Raw genomic sequence first — 22,753 nt, 5'->3', positions numbered from 1 at the left:
TCTTTTTTCTTTTTAAAGTTCTTATCTTCTCCCCAATCCTAATGCCCTATTCACATAAGGCAAAGCAGTTACATTCTTTATATCATGTCTGTTTAAAGGGGGCTAATTCCGGAATAGTGGCTACTCTTCCAAATGGAGAAAATAAACAAAGTTCATTTGAGGTTGGGGTAACATGCATGTCAACTGGAACCAAAATAAATGTCATATACCTTGAATGACACTAGCAATGTTTGAAATGGTCCATTAGGCTAATGTAGAATTATACAATACAATACAATATATCTTTATTGTCATTGTACAGGAATTGGGAATGCAACTTCCATACGATGCAATAAATTAATAAGCTAATCAGTATAAATTTAGACCACCCAGTGAAACAAAATTAGAAACAGTTTTAAAACAGAATAAAGTGCCAAGTGGCAGATTATAAATCTGCCACTTGGAGTCATCCAATTTGACACTTGACACCAGTGTAATACATATCTTTGTGCTTTGAAAATGTGCTCACGAAGTAATGAACAACCCTCAACCATTTTCACTTTACATTGCATCTGATCAATTTGAAATGAATAATATTGATTACTTTTGGCACTTGGCATGGACATATTGGTTCAAAGGGCCTATTTCTGTGCTGCACTTGGCTGTAATTCATTCCATCAACTGGTTTCTATCTGAACAATAAACAGTTTTTTGAGTTACCAAAAACTTACCTTGTCAGCGAATGTGTCATAACAAATTCGAATATTATCTTTACAACCAAACTTCGAAGCCTTGAAACGACGAATAATATCTTGGAGAGAGGCAGCCACAACAAAATACTCCTGCTTTAGTCTCAACTCTTTCCCCTCAAAAAACTAAAAACAAAACAGGATCATTTGAGTAAAATGAAACATTTATCTAATCCATCGTCACCATTTTCAGCAACATTTCAATAGCCTTTAAAATCATTAACATATTTTCCTTCACTGCCCTTATAAATGCTGCCTGTTCCATTGAGTTATTCAAGCTTTTTGTGTCTATCTTCAGTTTAAACCAGCATCTGCAGTTCCATCCTACACTAATGAAGGATTAGTTTGTGCAATGAGAACTCAAGAAGTTGGAAACTTCATAGCTTTAGAAAACCAATGCCCTGTCCCACACCTCTCCAACATTACTGTACAATAAAGCAGAATGAAGAGCTGTAATTAAGTCACATAGTCAAAAGAGGCAGAGGATAAAAACTGCAATGAGCATTTCAACATGTTTAATTAAGTACTGAGAAAGGTGCTAGAAAAGAGAACTGGAGCTTGACATGGTAAGTACAAATCAGTTTGCATTTTCACAACCATGTTTGTCATTACCAACAATGAGTTAAAATTCACAAATCAAGTCAACCAAGGGAAAATAGAGCCAAGGATTAAATCAGCATCTATGGAAAAAGGACCTTCACCAGAACCTTTGACCTAAATGCTTCTCTTTCCACCGATGCTGCCTAACGTGCAGAATGTTTACAACATTTTCTATTCTTAACTCAGGCTTCCAATGTGTGGGTTTTTAAATTATCAACATGCAGCTTGAATAGGGAAAGTATATAATAGGAGATAAGAGTTGTTTGTCATTTGGTGGTTATAATAGTGGAATTATGCCAATAAATAACAGTGCATAAAAGGAGAAAGAATGGATGTGACACTCATTCTCCAGCTTTCCTTTTGCCCCGTTTCAGGCATCTTTTCCCCTAACATTTCTTGTTCATCATGTGGTTAAAATCAAGAGCCAATCTTGTATGATTTGAGCAGTATTGTTCTATGTGCAATAAATAGCTGGCATTTCCAAATACCGATTGACCAAGTGACCAATGGGATCAAGCACAATGGTTTCCCTTTACTTAGTGAGTTTTCAGTGTTAGGAAATAAAGAAAGTACATGCATCAAGCTCTGCCTTACTGTCTATCCAACAAAGTCCTCAGTAAGTTGTTTACTGACATTTTTTTTCTCCTATAATTCATGGATGCAAATGCAGTTGGTAAATCCAACATTTATTGGTCTCGAGAAGATGAGGATGAATCGGCGTTATGAACATACTCAGTGCATTTAATAGCGAATTCCAGGGTTTTGACTCGGCAACAATGAAAGTAAAGCAATGCATTTCCACTTCAAAATGCAGAGGGACTTATGAAGGTGTTGCCATCTGCCTGTTGCCCATGCCTTACAAAGAGGATAGCGAGGGTTTTGGGAGATACTGTTAATGTGTTAATTGTGGAAGGAAGGAATATTTAAGAGGAGAAGCCAGTCAAATGGAGTGCTGTCTTGATGGATTAAGCTGCAGACATCTAAATATACCTTGTTAATGGTTCAAAGGCTTTGGTGGTGAGTCAACATACAAATCATTGGTCACAGAATACAAAAACTCTGTCCTGCCTTTATAGACACAGAATTTATGTGGCTAATCCACCTAATTGTCTGGTCCATAGTAAATCCCAGAAAAAAAAGTATTCATTCATTCATACTAACAACTGATGAATGTCAAGGGTAAATCATTGAGGCAGAGTCCTGTGGAAATAATCACTGCCTGGTACCTGCTACTTATCATCCCAAACTTGTATGTTATCCAAAATATCAGATCAGTATGAGAGAAGGTCATTAATAAAGCAACACAAAATGATCCGTTAAAAAATGTGTCCTAAGCAACTTGTGCAATTATCTACAGGAGTGGAGTAAAAGACCTTTTACAAACAAATACATCTACCTTGAAGCTCGGCATTATTGCAGCCAAAGGAAAAGCTTCAATCTATTCACAATGTTACCAATTTCATCAGGGATCGAAACTCTGGTAAAGGTTGACTTACTACCATGGGGCAACTCAGTCTGAAGAAGGGTCCTGACCAAAATATCATCTATCCATGTTCTCTAGAGATGCCAAGATACTCCAGCACTGTGTCTTTTTTGTAAACCAGCACCTGCAGTTTTTTGTATCTATAAACTACATACCTTGGCTCATTCAACTACTACCAATTAAATTCATATATGAAGGTACTGCTATATCATATTCTGTAATATTTACTTTCATCTACGATTATCAATTAATTTTCTTGATTTTGCAGACATTTGAGTATTTCTGAGAATGTTCAAGCTGCTGGAAGTGCAATAGAAACATTTTAAAAAAAATAGGTGCAGGGGTAGGTATTCGGCCCTTACAGCCAGCACTGCCAATCAATACGATCGTGGCTGATCATCTCAAATCAGTACACCGTTCTTGCTTTTTCCCCCATATCCCTTGATTCCGTTAGCCCTAAGAGCTAAATCTAACGCTCTTGAAAACGTCCAATGAATTGGCCTCCACTGCCTTCCGTGACGGAGAATTCCACAGATTCACAACTCTCTGGGTGAAGAAGTTTTTCCTCATCTCAGTCTTAAATGGCCTATCCCTTATTCTTAAACTGTGTCCTCTGGTTCTGGACTCCCCCAACATCGGGAACATTTTTCCTGCATCTAGCCTGTCCAATCCTTTAAGAATTTTATATGTTTCTATAAGATCTAAACTTTAGTGAATACAAGCCCAGTCGACCCATTCTTTCATCATCTGTCAGTCCCGCCATCCCGGGAATTAACCTGGTGAACCTACGCTGCACTTCCTCAATAGCAATAATGTCCTTCCTCTAATTAGGAGACCTAAATTGCACACAGGTGCAGACTCACCAGGGCCCTGTACAACTGCAGTAGGACCTCCTTGCTCCTAAACTCAAATCCTCTCGCAATGAAGGCCAACATGCCATTAGCTTTCTTCACTGCCTGCTGGACCTGCATGCTTACTTTCAGTGACTGATGTACAATTAGGCCCAGGTCTCGTTGCACCTCCCCTTTCCCTAATCTGACACCATTCAGATAATAATCTGCCTTCCTGTTCTTGCCACCAAATTGGATAACCTCACATTTATCCACATTATACTGCCATTCTGAAAAGGATCTGTTAATTCCTACTCTTTGCTTCCTGTCTGCCAACCAGTTCTCTATCCATGTCAATACCCTACCCCAATACCATGTGCTCTAATTTTGCACACAATGGGTACTTGAATGAAAAAGGGCAGCCCACTTTTATAGGCAGTCAATACCACACACCCAACTGAAAGCTGGAAAAACTCTGAGCTTAGCAGAGTATAAAATATAAAGACGAGGAAGGAAACTAATCAAAACAAGTCATTCCGTAAATATACATAAATCCAAACCTACAAGTCTTCGAGAAAAGGCTGGCTGACACAGATATCTAATCTAATTTAACAATTGATATTGAACTTCAAAATTAATTTTCTTTTGTCCACACTATGGAGAAGTTAATTTTAAGTTGCAATCAAAAATCATTAGTAGTTGTCGGCATTGTATAAATATGTAAAAGCCTCGAGAAAATGCTCTCACTACCTACATTGTCATTCGGGTAGAGAACTCTGCTAATATTTTCAGCAATATTTCTGTCCAACACAGCTTGGATGTAGTCCCCAACGTTAACTGGTCAGAATGAAAACAATATTTAACATGCTGTACAATGGCATTAACGACTCCAATTCAATTCCAAAGAGCAGTTGTTAGTAATAATGGAAAACAAATATTGTAAACATGAATGCACCAATGGCAGCTTTACACTCAGCACAAATGGATGTGACTTATGGTACTTGAGTGAATAAGTAATGGATTTGATTATTCCAAGTCATGTCCACCGCCTAGAGTCGCAGTCCATAGTCGATGCATACACATGCTTATGCGCACTAAATTTGGAAGGCATTGTTTGCTGTACTTGTGGACACTTGAAGCTCAGCAATGAGCTCTGAAGAGCATTAGGCCTTAGAGGGCCCGAAACCAAATGATGACAAATTGACCTTTGCATTACATATAACTCCACCCTTTCTCATTGACATCAATTTTACAAGGGTTCTTCAATGGCACACTCTCTCAAATGCTGTCTTGCCTTGAAGGCCAGTCATCTTTATATCAACTTTGGGATCGGGTGAATTCAAGAACTCACCATACTCCCTTAAAACTCAACAGGGCCCAAGTTTGTGCATAGCCTTGAATATCACCCGAGCACTGGTCCCCAAGCTCCCTAGAAACTGACCTAGATCCTATACTCCTTTGAAATTCATTTGAACTCTAGTTCCAGTGCTCCCTTGAATCTCACCTGGGCACTGGCTCCCATGCTCCCTTCAATCTCAACTGAGTGCTAGTTCCCAAGCTCCCTTAAAACTCACTTGGATCCTGTGCTCCTTTGAGATTTACCTGGACACTAGTTCCCATATTCCTTTGAATCTCAACTTGACACACGTTCCCATGAATCTTATCTGGGCACTAGGTTCCAATGCTCTCATGAAACTCACCTACTCTGTTTCCTATGCTCCTTTGAATTTCACCTGGGCAGTGGGTACAAAGCTCCCTTGAAACTCATCTGGACACTGGTTCCCATACCTTCTTGAATCTCACTTGGACACTGGTTCCAAAGTTCCCATGGACACTGGTTCAAAAGCTCCCTTGAATCTCATCTGGATCCTGTGCTGCCCCTTGAAGGTCACCTGGATCCTATGCTTCTTTGAGACTCACCCACGCACAAGTTTCTCATCTCCCTTGAATTTAACTGTGGCTCATATAACTTTCAAGGGAGCACCAGAGCCAGGGCTCCAATGAGTTTCAAATGAGTCACATGGTGAGCCAGATGTGCAAACAGTGGGATTTTAAAATACTCAGATTGTAGATAAAATGCATCTTACTGGACTTTATTTGCCAGATTTTGCCTATTCATTTATCTATATTTTTTTGTCCCGCCCTCCTCCCCTGACATCAGTCTGAAGAAGGGTCTCGACCCAAAACGTCACCCGTCGCTCCTGAGATGCTGCCTGACCTGCTGAGTTACTCCAGCATTTTGTGATACCTTTGATTTGAACCCAGCATCTGCAGTTATTTTCCTACATATCTATATTTCTACGTAGCCTTCTTATATGCTCATATCCTTCCAATTGTTGTGGAATCAACAAATTTAACATCTATACCCATGTTCTTCATCGTCATTCAGATAAACTCTAAAAAGTTGAAACCTCAGCATCAATCTAGCGGCACACTATTTGTTACATCTTACCAACCAATTAAAGATTAATTTACCTACCATCTCTTTCCAGTTAGCCAGCCTACCCTCTCGCCACACCAATACAATCTATCCTACACCATGCACTTCTATTTCCCATAATAAACATTGATCAAAAAAATGTATTACATAATCTGAATAAATCAAAATAACTAAAGGCAGAGCTGTGAATCAGCATATCCATGAGAATAAATTATGTGGTAATAATAAGTATAATTTACCTGAAATCCTCCAAATTCTATATTTGAAAATATATATTTGTGTAATTGTACATAATACATTCTAGAGCTAAAATGTTGGATTTACAAGCCTGACATTTTGTCAGTTTATAAAACAAATAAATGACGCAAATATTTTTTGAATTTATGTAAGGTTAAAGGACGGAAATGGGTAATTTGTCTCATTGTCTGTTACACCAGTCATCAGCACAACCAAATACAGCCCATGTATCTATTAACCATTTATGTTTAGTGGTATTTTTCAGAGTTTGATCTGTGGAATCAATGTCTGTTGCAATAAATAACTTACAGTATTGCAAATTGAAGTCATTTGGAGCTTTGGCAGACCACAGCCTCATAGTATTCACAGTATTGTTCAGATATCCTGGAATTGGTGTATCATATGGTATGGCAAGAACTATCTACAGATTTTCTCAGCAAAACAGAAAAACAAATTTTTGATGAAAGATCGAGAGTGTTACTCCCTAATTGAAATGAAAATCATATATTTGAATTACATAAACAGTCAGTTAATCAAGCATGCCTTGGACTTTTAGTAATGCTGCACCAGCAGATTTTCCAGACTAATTATTCCACTTAATTCTCCAACACACTTTCCCTTAATTGTTGCATGGCAATATATGTCAGCTGAAGGCAGCACAAAGCTGCCGCTGTTAGTGCTGCTGCCTCATAGCAGAGATTCCGGTTCGATCCTGACCTCAGTTGCTGTCTATTTGGAGTCTGCATGATCTCCCTGTGACCAGGTAGGTTTCCTTCGGGTCTTCTGTTTCCTTCCACATCCTAAAAACATGAGCTTGTGGGATAATTGGCCTCTAAATTGCCCCTAGTATGAAGGGAGCATGCAGGGTATGAAGGGGCAATCAATGGTCAGCATGGACTCGTTGGGCTGGAGCCTGTTTCTTTGCTGTACCTCTAAACTAAACTAAATTTGGCTTTCCCTGCTAGTCAGGAAATAAGAAATAATTAGTTTAGAAAACTCCAATTATTTAGAAGAAATAAAACACTTCAAAATCTGTAGTTTCAGAAACAGCAAACAATCACTACTTCCACGTTTCTTACATTTTCCTAAATCTGAAATGTTTTCTCCTGTCTTGTCTAGTTTTTAGTTGAGATACAGCGTGGAAACAGGCCTCTCGGCCTACCGACCCGTGATCCCCTCACCTTAACACTATCCTACACACACTAGGGACAATTTCACATTTATACCAAGCCAATTTACCTGCAAACCTGTACATCTTTGGGATGTGGGAGGAAACTGAAAATCTCGGGAAAAAAACAAGCAATCATGGCGAGAAGGTACAAACTCCGTACAGACAGCACCCGTAGTCGGGGTCGAACCCAGGTCTCTGGCGCTGTAAGGCAGCAACTCTACCTCTGTGCCTGTCCTGTGGTTTTTATAAAATGTTCTGGCTATTACTTCAGATTTTCAGCATCTGCTGTCTCTTGCTTTTTGATTGCCTCGTTAAAGTTTGTAACCAACAAATATCCCAATTTATAAAAGACAACCGGAATATAGGTCAATACAATTACCTACATTATAGTTAGATTATATGTTTTATTTCAGGTTCTAAACACAATGCAAAAATACCAAACATGACCAACATAAAGAAAAACAAATTCTACCTCTGCATCCACCCATTTGGCTTCATTTTTGGAATGATGTACATGACCATAGAAGCAAATAGGTATTACGTACTCAGGCCGAGCTTTCTCCCAAGGGTTGCCATATCGCAGCCATTCATCAGCTTCCTCCATCTAAAAACATGAAGTATGAAGCCCACGATTATTTATTTTTCCTTACTTAAGTAATCACATTCTGCACCAAGACTTGCTTTTAAATACCCTTCCTCTACTATCCACTATGTTCTATGGGTAAGTCAGTTCTCAGTCCAAACATCAAGTCAGTGCGAAGCCCAGGCATCTTAATCTTCTCGATCAGACTATCATTGGGGACTATATCATACACCTTACTAAAATCCGTCGACAACATCAACTGCCCTGTCTTATCAATCACCTTTGTCACCTCTTCAATTGCACCTTTCTTATTTTTGAGCTCAGGGGATAAACTCTCCAGTTTGTCCTCTCTGAGTGACATTCTTTCTGATTTGTAATGCAACTCCACCTCCTTTATCACATCTGAAATGGTGAAACTGCCAATCTAGTCCCTCTCACAACCAAGCACATAGTTCCAAATACTGATACTAAGTTAATCCACTTTACCCATGATATCCCTTGCATTGGAAAAAAAACACTTCAACCCATCAGTTTCACCATATTCATTAACCTCTCCCTGTCTGCCCTTCCTTTGAGACTTTCTGGTCATAATTTCCACCTTCCCATCATTTCTTGCATTTACTGACATGCTATTCTGGTTCCCATCTTCTCACCATTCTAGTTTAAGCCCTTCCGAGTAGCACCAGCAAACCTCCCCAATGTTGGTTTCCCTCCAGTTCAGGCGCAACCCTTCCTTCTCGTTCAGGCCTATCTGCCTGGAAGAGAGCCCAATGATCCATATATCTGAAGCCCTTTCTCCTGCACCAACTCCTTAGCCATATTCAAATGGGCTACCCTTATACTTCTTCCCTGACTAGAAGGTGGTATGGGTAGTAATCTGAGAACACAACCCTGGAGGCCTGTTTATTTTTAACCTATTATCTGACTCCCTAAAGTCTTTTGGTAGGATTTAATTGCCTTTCCTACCCATGTCATTGGTACCAATATGGACCATAGCCTCTGGCTTAGCTCCTCACAGACTGTTCTGTGATCATCTGAGCATCCTTGACCCCAGTACCGGTACCAGTGAGACAACAGGCTATCCTGGAGTCTCGTTTGTGGACTCAGAAATGCCTGTCTGTATCCCCTGACTGTGCACACATAACTTTCTGGATATGGAGTTCTGCTGAAGGGAAGATGGTTGAATATTTCCAGTCTGTGATCACAAAATGTTTCAACTGGAATATTAATAAAAATACTAAAAACAGCAGTCAGGAAGTAAAATTAAGGCAATTAATTAATTCCATGCCTGCCACCCATCTTTGATCTTCTGATTAAAAATTCCATATTCATATCTTATGCCATACCCATATGCAGCCAGGCCCAATGTTGCCATGGAATCAAGGAAACAGGCTGTTGGAAAAGTACAGGACAAACAAAATTTAAGAATGGAAACAAAATTGTAGCACACTCACCAAAAACACCGAGTCACAATAAAATGTTTGAGTCATATTTTTATTTAACTTATTGATATACTAACACCAATTCTACTAATGAGAATATACATTTCAAAAAAATAATCTCAGATAAGAAACAACACTGCATATTCTATAATTCAGATTGGTGGGATATTCCACTGAATCAAAAGTTAATTAGATGCTATTTTTTTCTATTTTGTTAGATTTTGGAATTTTGAAAAAAACAGATCAGTTATTCCTAAATTCAAGATTTAGGAATAGGTCAGTTATTCCTAAATTCAAGATTCTAATAACAATCGAGCAGCTGAATCTGGTGATATGTACTTTCAAGCCCTTGCATCTTCTGTCTGACAGGGGAAGGGTGAAGAGAGAATGATTAGGGTCCTTGATTATGTTGGCTGTTTTCCTGAGGTAGCATGAAGTGAAGGTACAACTAGTTTGTTAGATGGGTTGGGCTGCGTTCATAACTCTGATACCTTATTAGAAATATAGAAACATAGAAAATAGGTGCAGGAGGAGGCCATTTGGCCCTTCGAGCCAGCACCGCCATTCATTGTGATCATGGCTAATCATCTACAATCAGTAACCCGTGCCTGCCTTCTCCCCATATCCTTTGATTTCACTAGCCCCAAGAGCTCTATCTAACTCGCTTTTAAATTCATCCAGTGAATTGGCCTTTACTGCCTTCGGTGGCAGAAATCCACAAATTCACAACTCTCTGGGTGAAAAAGTTTTTTTCTCATCTCAGTTTTAAATGGCTTCCCCTTTATTCCTAGACTGTGGCCACTAGTTCTGGACTCTCCCAACATTAGGAATATTTTTTCTGTATCTAGCAGTCCTTTTATAAATTTTATTTGTTTCTATAAGATCCCTTCTCATCCTAAATTCCAGTGAATAAAAGCCCAGTCTTTCCAATCTTTCCTCATATGACAGTCGCGCCATCAATAGCAAGGATGTCCTTCCTCAAATTAGGAGACCAAAACTGCACACAATACTCTAGATGGTATTACCAGGGCTCACCAGGGCTCTGTACAACTGCAGAAGGACCTCTTTACTCCTATACTCAAATCCTCTCGTTATGAAGGCCAACATGCCATTAGCTTTCTTCATTGCCTGCTGTACCTGCATGTTTACTTTCAGTGACTGGTATACAAGGACACCCAGGTCTCGTTGAGGCCTTGGCCCAAACAGTTGCCATGCCACATGAATAATGATAAATGTATCCTAGATATATCGAATTTCAAACTTCAAATATGGAAGAAAGTAAATTTATAAGGCAAGGTGCGAAGGCAGAAGAATCCATTTGAGCTTTGGTCAGAGAATGGATGAAAATAGCAGGACGTAATAGCATGAATTTGTGAAATGGCAGCAAACATTATGAACTTTCTTTTTGTAGAACAAGAATAAAATTTTCCATAAAAATCTCTATACAGTACAAATATTTCACATAGAAAAAATATGGAGTTACAATTTTTTTCTGTGTTGGGGAAGCATAAAAAGCAGAAGAGTGGAAGAATAAAATTACCTGCAAGCCTTCCTAAGCCTCCATTGCCAAGACCAGCATCATTTTCCATGTCTTCCAGTTCCTCAATGTCTAAACCAATCTAAAGCAAACAAAGAATGCAGCAGTATCAGATGCAGATTCAAAAAGCCAATTCTGTACATAAATTTTAACATAACACAAACTTTAAATGATTTAGATCAGGGCAGTAAAGCTAAGATCCAAAGCACAATTTTATAACGGCAAATGTTATTATGTGTTATTTATTCCGATTCCGGTTAGTTTATTTTCCTTTACATCAGGGTGCAATAATGTTTTCTTGTTCGCATGAAGCTCACAGAGTAAACAGTACACATGGTAACAACTGGTACAAAATTGAATAAAACCACGAATGCAAAGCAGCAAAAGGTGCAAAGATTGTAGTTCGATTTGAAGCAGTGTCAAAAAACACTGATGTGTAATTATGGAATAATCAAAGGAGGTAGAGAATGCAGGTAGGAGTAGGTGTCAGCATCTCCAGGAAGTGGGTGCGAAAGAAATGATGGTTTAGGAGTCTGACAGCAGCTCTACAGCAAATCTGCTGATGAGGACAGGGTTGTGTACACCCCCTCACTTCCTTAGGTTAACAACCAATTATTTCATCTTGCTGACATTTAGAGCTAGACTGTTGTTCTGACATCATGGCATAACGTTCTTAATCTTTTCTGCACTCTCGTCTCATCCTTATTGTTGATCCGCCTAACAACAGTAGAATCATCAGTGAATGTAAAGATCGAGTCAGTGCTGTACTTAACAGTCATGGATTTACAGGGAGCAAAGCAGAGGATTGAGCACACAAGCTTGAGTGGCGCCAGAATTGAGGCATTAGGCTGGAGGGCAAATTTTAACCAATTCTAACCGACTGAGGTCTGCCAGTCAGCAAGTCCAAAAGAACAATCTCAGACATGCAGTTTCATTGGTTAATTGGCCTCTATAAACTCGCCCTGGGGTGAAATGAAAAACTAGGATAATATGGAACTAGCGTGAACGGGTGATGGATGGCCGGTGTGGACTCGGTGGGCCGAAGGGCCCGTTTCCATGCTGTATCTCTAAACTAAACCAGCTGCAGGAGTTTAGAGATGGGCTTATTTGTTATGAAAGTATTGAAGGCTGAGCTATTATGTTCTTATTGTCAAGGTGATAAGTGCTGAACAAAGGATTTGGCAGTGCTGAACAAAGGATTTGGCATCATTTCAAGAGCTATTTTTCCTGCACACAAATTGCAAGGAGTCTAGATTGTCTGGAAGACTGGCACAGATATGGGCCATTACCAGTCTTTCCAAGCATTTCTTTATGATCGATGTTTGAGCTACTAGGCAGTAACTACTGAAACAGGTCACTTTACTTTTATTGGGGACTGGAATAATGGAAGTTTTCTTGAAGCAGACAGGGATGGTAGCGTATTGAAGTCAGAGGTTGAAAAAGTTGTTGATGAGGACTGGCCAGTTGGGCGGCATGATTCCTGAAGTTTTCCAGGGATCACATCTATTTTCCGAGAATTTACTCTTTGAAAAATACATTTGACCTGCCCTAATTTCAGCGTGTCGCCACTCATTATGGTATTCAGGCTCTGCCATAGTCACCTGGCATCCACTTCACTGAAATAAGTCTCTAATTTGTTCTGGGATTCTCTCTTGGCTTCACCAACAGCATCGCAGAGTTCATATTTGGCCTTCTAGTACAATACAGTGTCATTTTCTTGAAAGCCTTGGATCTGGCTCTTAGCAAAGAGTGAATCTCTCTGTTCATCCAAGATTTGGGGTTAGGATAGACCTTAAATATCTTTGTTGAAACACAGTCATCAACGTATTTCTCCATGAAACCGGTAATGACTGAAGTATATGCATTCAGGTTGGATGAAGTGGTGTTGAATATATTTGGTCCACCGACTCAAGGCAGTCCTGAAATAGACAGGACCCAACAAGATTACATACAAGTCAAGGAAGTAAAAATAAAACACTTTTTTTTACCATTGTAAAGACATTTAAAGAATGGAACACTCAGATTAAAAATAACTTAATTCTTTTGAAAATTATGTAGAGCTGGAGGAGATTATAGGTAAGGAGTAGAAAAGCTATGCAAGGATCTAAATAATGATGAGTTAATGATCAGTTAATTTAATGCTTTTAGAAGACGAAGTTTATCATTCTGCAGAAATATGTCTTTAACATAAGTTATGAGTTGAATGTCAGTACTTGTTTTATTTTGCTTTATTACATAAGTGGCAAAGTAATCAAAGAGTTAATGGAAATGTAAGAAATATTAAGTTGCAGGATTATTGCAAAATAAGAAAAAGGGAAAAGTGGGATTGATGAGATTGTAATGCGGAGACAAAATGGATTGAATGGCTCATTTCTGAAAGAAAACATAAAAAGCATAGCTTTAAAAGGGTTCAAGAGATTTTAGTGATCAATAGGACTCACAATGTACATGTTTGTAATTAGATCTTACAATTTATAAGGATTAGGAAAGAAACTGAACAGTCTGGGTGATTAAAGTTGGAGAGACACGCAAAGAAACAGTGACCTGAATCTGTGGGCTACCTGCAGCCATCAGCAATGAAGCAAGTGTAGCCATGCTCAAACCTGGCAGCAGCCAACTTACAAATTTCAGATTCCTGCAGCTGGTAATATGATCTGTTTTCTCAGTGACATTGTTTGAGGAATAAGAATTAGCCAAGTTGGGGGGAATAATTCATGTTTCTTTGAGAGTCCATGGGATCTTTCTCATCTGCCCGAGTGGCATGGTCGTTTTATCAATGTTTCCCTTGAAAGAGGGCATCCAACAGTTCAACATGTCATCTGAAATGTTCCATTGATCATTTGTACTTAAATCTCTTAAATCTATATTCTTCGACTTGATCAAGATTGTTCCAAATAGACATATAATTTACACAATTAGGTAAATGGTTTCAATGTCAAATGGGGTCAAGTTTGGTAAGGAAAAGTGGCAAACTGGCTGAATTGTTGTTGCATGGCACCAGCAACTTCAGTGCAATCCTGACTTACAATATTGCTTTGTGAAGTCTGCACATTCTCCCGGTGAGTTTGCAATTTTCTCCTCGGTATTTTGGGTTTATCCTAAATCCCAAAGTATGAGCATTGGTAAGTTAATTGGCCCCTGCAAATCTGCACACAGCTTCTTGTGTGCAGATTTGCAGTAAAATCTGGGGGAAATTGATGGAATTGTACAAAAATCAGTGTGGCATGTGTACATGTTAAAAACTGTAATGTGAGGAAAAAGGGAAATATAAATCTTATACATATTGAGCCCAGTCACACATATGCAATAGCAAGAAAAAAAGCACAATTTGTTTATTATAAATTATCACAGAATTAAGTTGAATCAGACTGTCTAATTTTAAAAAAAGTTCAAACTAATTCTAGCACATTAATATCTTTTCTTATGTCAAAGCTACAGTTAAATATAATTTTAGGCTCCTTATTTTATTTTATTTTAAAATGACTGCAACTACTCCAGTATTTATTCACAAAATGCTGGAGTAACTCAGCAGGTCAGGCAGCATCTCAGGAGAGAAGGAATGGTGACGTTTCGGGTCAAGACCCGTCTTCAGACAGATGTCAGGGGGGGCGGGACAAAGGAAGGATATAGGTGGAGACAGGAAGATAGATGGAGAACTGGGAAGGGGGAGGGGAAGAGAGGGACAGAGGAACTATCTGAAGTTGGAGGTCAATGTTCATACCGCTGGGCTGCAGGTTGCCCAAGCGAAATATGAGGTGCTGTTCCTCCAATTTCCGGTGGGCCTCACTATGGCACTGGAGGAGGCCCATGACAGAAAGGTCAGACTGGGAGTAGGAGGGGGAGATCAGGTCGGTTAAGGCGGACTGAGCGAAGGTGTTGAGCAAAACGAACGCCGAGCCTGCGTTTGGTTTCGCCGATGTAAAGAAGTTGACATCTAGAGCAGTGGATGCAATAGATGAGGTTGGAAGAGGTGCAGGTGACCCCCTGTCTCACCTGGAAAGACTGTTTGGGTCCTTGGATGGAGTTGAGGGGGGAGGTAAAGGGACAGGTGTTGCATCCCTGCGGTTGCAGGGGAATGTGCCCGGGGATGGGGTGGTTTGGGTAGGAAGGGACGAGTGGACCAGGGAGTTACGGAGGGAGCAGTCTCTGCGGAACGCAGAAAGGGGAGGGGATGGGAAGATGTGGCCAGTGGTGGGGTCCCGTTGTAGGTGACGGAAATGTTGGCGGATGATTTGTTGGATATGCTGGCTGGTGAGAACGAGGGGGATTCTTCCCATCTTCCCATCCCCTCCCCTTTCTGCGTTCCGCAGAGACTCTCCCTCCGTAACTCCCTGGTCCATTCGCTTGGGCAACTTGCAGCCCAGCGGTATGAACATTGACTTCTCCAACTTTAGATAGTTCCTGTCCCTCTCTTCCCCTCCCCCTTCCCAGTTCTCCCTCTATCTTCCTGTCTCCACCTATATCCTTCTTTTGTCCCGCCCCCCTGACATCAGTCTGAAGAAGGGTCTCGACCCGAAACGTCACCCATTCCTTCTCTCCTGAGATGCTGCCTGACCTGCTGAGTTACTCCAGCATTTTGTGAATAAACACCTTTGATTTGTACCAGCATCTGCAGTTATTTTCTTGCAACTACTCCAGAACCCTTAAGAAAAAAACATGGCAGTAATTTATATAATATCTCTAATGCTGCAAAACACTCCCAAATGCCTTACTGGCAAAATAAAAATGATTTTGAATCATATGATATTGGTACAGGTAAACTTGGTTTCAAGAAGCTCCTAGAGAAGTAAAGAGAGGTAGGAAGGATTTGAGTGAGATTCCACTTCTTTAGTCCTTGTGTGGGAAACAGAGTTTGAAACAACTATTCCGTAAGAGAAGAATGTACAGGGTTTTCAATTGATCCAACCATTGAAAGTTGCCACATATAGGGTTCATGAAATTCTCTGCGAATGTCAAGAAGAAATTACAGAGAACTGTGGACGCAGCCCAGACCATCACGCAAATCAACCTCCCTTCCATTGACTCCATCTACACTTCACTGCCTCAGCAAGGCCACCAGCATAATCAAGTACCAGTCTCACCCATTTCTCCCCTGACCCATTAGGCAAGAGATACAGAAGTGTGAAAGGCACTTCAGATTCAGGGACAGTTTCTTCCCAGGTGTAGACCGGCAACTGAACTATCCTATCACCAACTAGAGAGAGATCCTGAGCTACCATCTACCTCATCACGGACCGTCAATACTAAATTTCATTGGAATTTACTGGACATTATCTTGCACTAAATTCATTCCCTTTACCCTGAATCTGTACACTGTGGATAGCTTCATTGTAATCATGCATAGTCTTTTCACTGACTGGACATCACACAACAAAAGCTTTTCACTATACCTCAGTACATGTGACAATAAAAAAACGAGACTAAAATATAAGCAACAAGATGTGTAATAATTTAATTGAAGGAGTGAATCTCCAGGATTGATTGACTTCAGGAAGAACTGGTCCAGAGATCAGGGACAATAATATTGTGTAATATTTTCTCAGCCCCATTAATTAGCAGTGATGAAATGGGAAGTTAGCTTATTTACTCAGTGGCCTAATAAAACAGAAACAACAAGACTAGCCATCTGGTTGTAATCAGGTCAGAAACAATGGCTTCTCTACAAGATATATGGGTGGCACAGCTGGTAGAACTGCTGCCTCACAGTGCCAGCGATCCTGACCTCGGGTGATGTGTGGAGTTTGCATATTCTCCCTGTGACCGCGTGGGTTTCCTCCAGGTGCTCCAGCTTCCTCCCGCATCCCAAAGACGTGCATGTTTGTAGGTCAATTGGCCTCTGTAACTTGCCTTGAGTGTGTAGGGAGTGGATGTGAAAGTGGAATAACTTAGAACCAGTGCGAATGAGTGATCGATGGTCGGCATGGACTAGGTGGGTCAAAGAGCCTGTTTCCATGATCAATCTCTAAACCAAGTGAGATCCACTACCTTCCAATACCTCAAGGTAGACAGAAAACCCAGCTATGCAAAGGTAATAAGAAATAACAAGATGTCAAGGTTGAGACAGTAAAACAGTATTTGTCTCAAGACACGTGGTTAACAAGGTCTTTGTGTAAACAATTTCATTCTCCTCTGTACCTGCTTAGCACATTACCAATAGCTAGGTTGCTACACAACTCGTGAGGTAAAAATGGAGGAGCTAAAGAGGTGGCAACCAATAGTCCAGCTGCATTTGGATGAAGTCGGATGAAATGGGTTGGACTCGGACTGAACTATTGATGTAATACCATCTGATTGGTGGAAAACAGAAGTAATACGAGGGAAATGAGTCTTGGAAACAGGACTTAAAGCTTTACTGAAACTGTATCAGCATATGAACCTGGAACCAAAAACAACACATAACAAAGAATAGACACAAGTCTGACTTATCACCTTGTGTTTTGATAGATAGTCTACTGTGCACGATGTTTGTGCTTGAAGATTGTCTTTGCAAGTAAGAATTTGAATAAAGCTAAATACATCATTCACCAGCTGTCTCTTAATGTTCAATGTAAAACTTGGTAGCCAAACCTAGGCTGCAATGATTCAAAAGAGAATATGCCTAATTGATGTTGTGCAAATTTCTCAGAAAGCAAGTGTTTGAAGAGCCAGCAAATATTATAACATTTTGTCAAATTCATTAAAACAAAATCTTTTACTGACCTGATACATAGCTTCATCACATGAACTTTCTAGACCTAAATTAATCATCGTATTTTTCAAGGTACGACCCATGTAGAACTCCAGAGACAAATAGTAAATCCGCTGAAAAATACATTACCAGCCATTTATCATTTGCAAATTATATAGCAAAACTAATTTAGAATGATTTTTATGCTGTATTTGCAAACTTATTTATAGAATCAAAGAATATAGGTCATTGTACCTCTGTTTACACTTTGAAAGAGTATCCAGTTAATTCTATGCCCCTATTCTTTGCCTGTTGCCCTGAAACCTTTTTAAGAAAGTATCCAATGATATCTTGATTGATCAAATCTAGTTCCATTCGCCTCTCAGGTGGTAGGTTCCTTATCATACCTTTGAGTGAAAAAGATACTGCTGATATGTTGCCATTGGTTATAAATCTTCCTGTCAATGAAAACTTGTTTTCCTTTCTACTCTATCAAAAGCCCTCATAATTTTGAATGGTTCCACTAAAGTCATACTACTCTTCTCTGCATGGATGGAAATAATCCCAGTTTCTCTCCAAAGACCTTCAACTCAAGCCAAATCGGGTTTACTGCCATATGCACAAGTACTGTAAGCTACAGTTGCAATGAAAATCTTACTTGCAGGTGTATCACGGGCAACAGGCTCAGCAAACACAAATAAATAAATTATCCATAAATTACACGTAATTTGGCAAGTAAAAAGAAAAAAAGGGCGTTTTTTAAAAAACCAAGGCTATTGGGTAAAAAACAGGTCCATGGCAGTGCAAGAAATGGTCCATAGCGTTCCGTTGTCGAGGTAGGATTAGGGTTGTGCAGGTCGATTCAAGGACCCGATATTTGTTTGAAAACAACTGTTCCTGAACCTGGTGGTGCACAACTTCAGAATTCTGTACTTCCTGTTCGTCGGGTGTGGCAAGAAGGGGGTCCCTATCACTTAAACACCTGCACAAGATAACCCCTCATCCTCCTGTGCTCCAAGGAATAGAGTCTCAGCCTGCTCAACCTCTCCTTATAGTTCAGACCGAGTCCTGGCAACATCCTTGCAAAATCTTCTCTGTATCCTTTCCAGCTAGACATCTTTCCTGTAACAAGGTGCCCAGAACTAAACACAATATTCAAAATGCAGCCTCACCTCCCAACTACTATACTCATTGCTCTGACTGATGAAAGCCAATGTGCCAAAAGCCTTTTTGACCAACCTATCTACCTGCAACTCCACCTTCAAGGAGCCATGCTCCTGCACTTCTCGATTCCTCTGCTCCACAACACTCCTCAGAGCCTTACCAATCACTGTGTAGGTCCTGCCTATCTTACACTTCCCAAAACGCTACACCTCACATATCTCGGTATTAAATCCCATCAATCATTCCTCAGCCCACCTGGCCAACCGATTAAGATCCTGCTGCAATTTTTCTCACTATCTGCAAAACCTTCCACTTTTGTATCATCTGCAAACTTGCTAATCTTGCCATGTACGTTCTCATTGAAATAACTGATATTGATGACAAACAGTAAAGGGCCCAGCACGAACCTCGAGGCGCACCACTGGTCACAGGCCTCCAATCCAAGAAGCATTCCTCCACCATCACCGTCTGCTTCCTACCATGAGGCCAATTATCTATCCATTCAGCTATCTCTCCCTGGATCCCATGCCATCTAACCGTCCAGAACACCCTACCATGTGGAACCTTGTCAAATGCTATGCTGAAGTTCATATATACATCTGTAGCTCTGCCTTAGTCAACTTTTTTGGTCACATCTTCAAAAAACTGTCAAATTTGTGAGACACGACCTCCCACGTGCAAAACCATGCTGACTATCCCGAATCAGCCCTTGTCCATCTAAATGCATGTATATCGTAATTTCCTCTCTAATTTCCCACAATGTCCTGGGATATATCTGATCAGGGCCTGAAGATTTATCTACCTTCAGCACCTCTTCGACTATAACACTAACTGTTCTCAAGACACTTTTATTGACTGCCCCAAGCTCCTCAGTCCATCTGTCTTTCTCCTCGGTAAAAAACAGAGGAGAAATACTCATTGAGGACCTTGCCCATCTCCTGTGGCTCCACACAGAGATGATCGCTTTGATTCCTGAGGGATCCCACTCTCTCGCTAATAACCTTTTTCCCCCTTATTTATAGAATCTCTTGGGATTGTCCTTAAATAACTGACTTTGTAAGCAAATAACAAAGGTAACATTACCATCAGAGTATTATTTTATACTTTCCTTTGGACTGATACACACCACCATACTATGCTTTCTTGGGGCAATTTTGTATAAAAGATACATGTTTAATTCTTCTGGGATTTAATCTTTGCTAATATTTTATTATGTTTCATTTTATCAGCCAGATTGTCTTCGTTATAAAAGCTCAATCAATTTTGTTCCTCATCCCTCAACACTGGTTTTCCATATGTCATATAGATGATACACACAAAATGCTGAAGTAATTCAGCGGGACAGGCAGCATCTCTGGAGAAGGAATGGGTGACGTTTCGGGTCGAGACCCTTCTTCAGACTGATGTCAGGGGAGTGGGCAGGACAGAGATAGAATGTAGTAGGAGACAGTAAGACTGGTGGGAGAACAGGAGAGGGGATGGAGAGGGAAAGCAAGGGCTATTTTATGTCCTATATAGATTTGACGTCATATAGATGTCCTATATTAAAATTTTGAATTGGTTTATTACTGTCACATGTATACTGTCACAAGATACATTGAATAACATTATGTTATATGCAATTGAGGAAAATCATACCATACGCATATGTAATGGCATTAAAAACAGGGTTTTGTAATGTAATAAATTAATTGAAATGCTATCTTATGGATGCCACTATGCACCTGCCTCCTGTCCAAGAATTAATCATGCGCCAAGATCCCCAGTGACATCTTGCCCAAGCACTTCATAATAGTACTATCAATGTCCCTCTTATCTGATGTGTTTCATCTTTGCTGATATGCGTATTGTGCAGTGTCTTATAAAATCCTTTTTGGAACTTCATGTCTATGCCAAGTCCATGCTGACTTGTTATTTTTTTATATTTTCCTCCAGGTGATGAGTAATCCTGACATGGATCAATGTTTTTTTAATAATAAATGAACCGTTAAAAGAAACTGCAGACACTAAAATCTGAAATATAAAATCACTGGAAAAACTCAGGTCAGGCAGAGATAGCAAAGACTCATCTTCAGAACTGGGAAAGAGAAAAAAGTTGGCTCTAAATTGCATGGACAGTGGAGGGAGTAGTAAGGTGATGGATATGAACAAGGGGGTATTTCCGGATACGAGGAACTGCAAATGCTAGTTTGCAGTTAACTCAGCAGGTAAAGCAGCATCTCCGGAGAACATGGAAGGGCAAATTTTGGGTCAGGACACTTCTTTTGACTGATTGAAAGAGGAATGAAAGCTGGAAGAGAGGAGGGGCAGGTCAACACCTGGCAAGTAATAGGTTGATATAGGGGATGGGTATTTTTGATAGATGTAGACAAAGGACAAATGAAAAGACAGAAGGTATGAGACAAAAAGATTGAAGAGTTGCGAATAGTGAAGTTCTCTAAGATTATAAAGACACTGACAGGGTAACAGTTTGTTGTGGGCATAAAATATAAATAAGATCATTCAGTCGATGGGTTATGAGGGTTGGGGGAGTTAGAGAAAAAGTGCAGGGACAAAGAAAGTGAACAAGCAACCAATAGAGTTTGAAGATAATTTTTTAGACAAGGATCTATAAGTATTGTCTGCTTCCTGCAGCTTGCCCATCAAGATCAGGACAACCTTTATTCTGAGAGTGAAGCTGAGGCAGTTTGAACAGTTTCCTATTGGTCCTGTAGATTTAGGAGAAATAAAGTTACCAAACGTTGGTGGTTCTATAATCACAGCATAGCTTTTGTTCTTTTGCACTAATGAGTTGGAAAATTACTAATGATGAATTGTGAATATTTGAATATCATTAATGACTCTTGGAGTCTTATGCCAAAAGAGGGCTGTAATGGCAAATAAAAATTCCTCAAGGACGTCAAGATTAGGGGTGATAGAGTGGTGCGGCTGGTGGATCTGTTGACAGTGATTTAATCCTGATCTCGGGTGCTGTCTGTGTGGGGTTACCCTGTTACCACATGGGTTTCCTCTGGGTGCTCCAGTTTACCTCCACAACCCATTGACGTGCAGATTTGTAGGTTAATTGGCCCACTGTAAATTACCCACAGTGTGCAGAGTGAATGCAAAAGTGGGATAACATAAAAAGTTTTTTTTAAAGTTAGGTTTTATTATTATTTTCATGTGTACTGAGGTAGTGAAAAGTTACGTTTTGCATGCTATCCAAATTAACAAATTAGACAATACTTTACATAAACACAATCATGCCAAACTTAAGTATCATATGTATGGCGAAGGAAAAGATAGAAAATGCAGAATATAGTGCACAACAGTTCCAGAGACAAAGTCCAACGCCCACAATGAGGTAGAGGAGAATTGGACAGTACCTTAGCTTGTGAAGGGTCTGTTCAGTAGACTGATAACAGAGGGAAAGAAACTGTTCCTGACTCTGATGGTGGGTTCTTTCAAGCTTCTGTGTCTTCTGCCTGATGGTAGGAGGGAGAAGGTATGACCAGGGTGGGAAAGATCTTTGATTATGTTGGCTGTTTTCCCGAGGCAGTGTGAAGTGTAGATTGAATCATTGGTGGGGAATCTGGTCTGTGTGATGGACTGGACTACATCCACAACTATCTGCAATTTCGTGAGGTCGCAAACCAAGTTGTGATGCAACTCGACATTATGCTTTCAATGATGCATCTGTGGAAGTTTGTGTGGAGAAATGACAATTTTTCTCAACTTCCTGACGAAGCAAAGGCATTCGCAAAAGCAAAGTCTATCCCCTACTCCCAATTCCTCCGTCTACGCCGCATCTGCGCCCGGGATGAGGTGTTTCACACTAGGGCTTCCGAGATGTCCTCGTTCTTCAGGAAACGGGGCTTCCCCTCCTCCATTA

General features: G+C 40.1%; 1 protein-coding gene across 1 annotated transcript in view; it reads right to left on the bottom strand.

Moving 5' to 3' along the window:
* LOC144597663 (glycogen phosphorylase, brain form-like) overlaps positions 1-22,753 on the bottom strand; it is a 60,205-nt gene that overhangs the window by 33,593 nt on the left and 3,859 nt on the right. The window contains exons 2-8 of the mRNA XM_078407186.1: positions 17,751-17,852; positions 11,055-11,133; positions 9,361-9,464; positions 7,962-8,093; positions 6,628-6,739; positions 4,396-4,478; positions 711-854 (exon numbers count right to left, since the gene is read on the bottom strand). Of these exons, the coding sequence (XP_078263312.1) occupies positions 711-854; positions 4,396-4,478; positions 6,628-6,739; positions 7,962-8,093; positions 9,361-9,464; positions 11,055-11,133; positions 17,751-17,852 (756 nt within the window). The remainder of the gene's footprint in view (positions 1-710; positions 855-4,395; positions 4,479-6,627; positions 6,740-7,961; positions 8,094-9,360; positions 9,465-11,054; positions 11,134-17,750; positions 17,853-22,753) is intronic.

The sequence above is a fragment of the Rhinoraja longicauda genome, chromosome 10, assembly GCF_053455715.1.
Source record: "Rhinoraja longicauda isolate Sanriku21f chromosome 10, sRhiLon1.1, whole genome shotgun sequence".
Classification (NCBI taxonomy): domain Eukaryota; kingdom Metazoa; phylum Chordata; class Chondrichthyes; order Rajiformes; family Arhynchobatidae; genus Rhinoraja; species Rhinoraja longicauda.
Note: the sequence above shows the minus strand (reverse complement) of the source record. Positions and strands in the feature narration are given on the sequence as shown.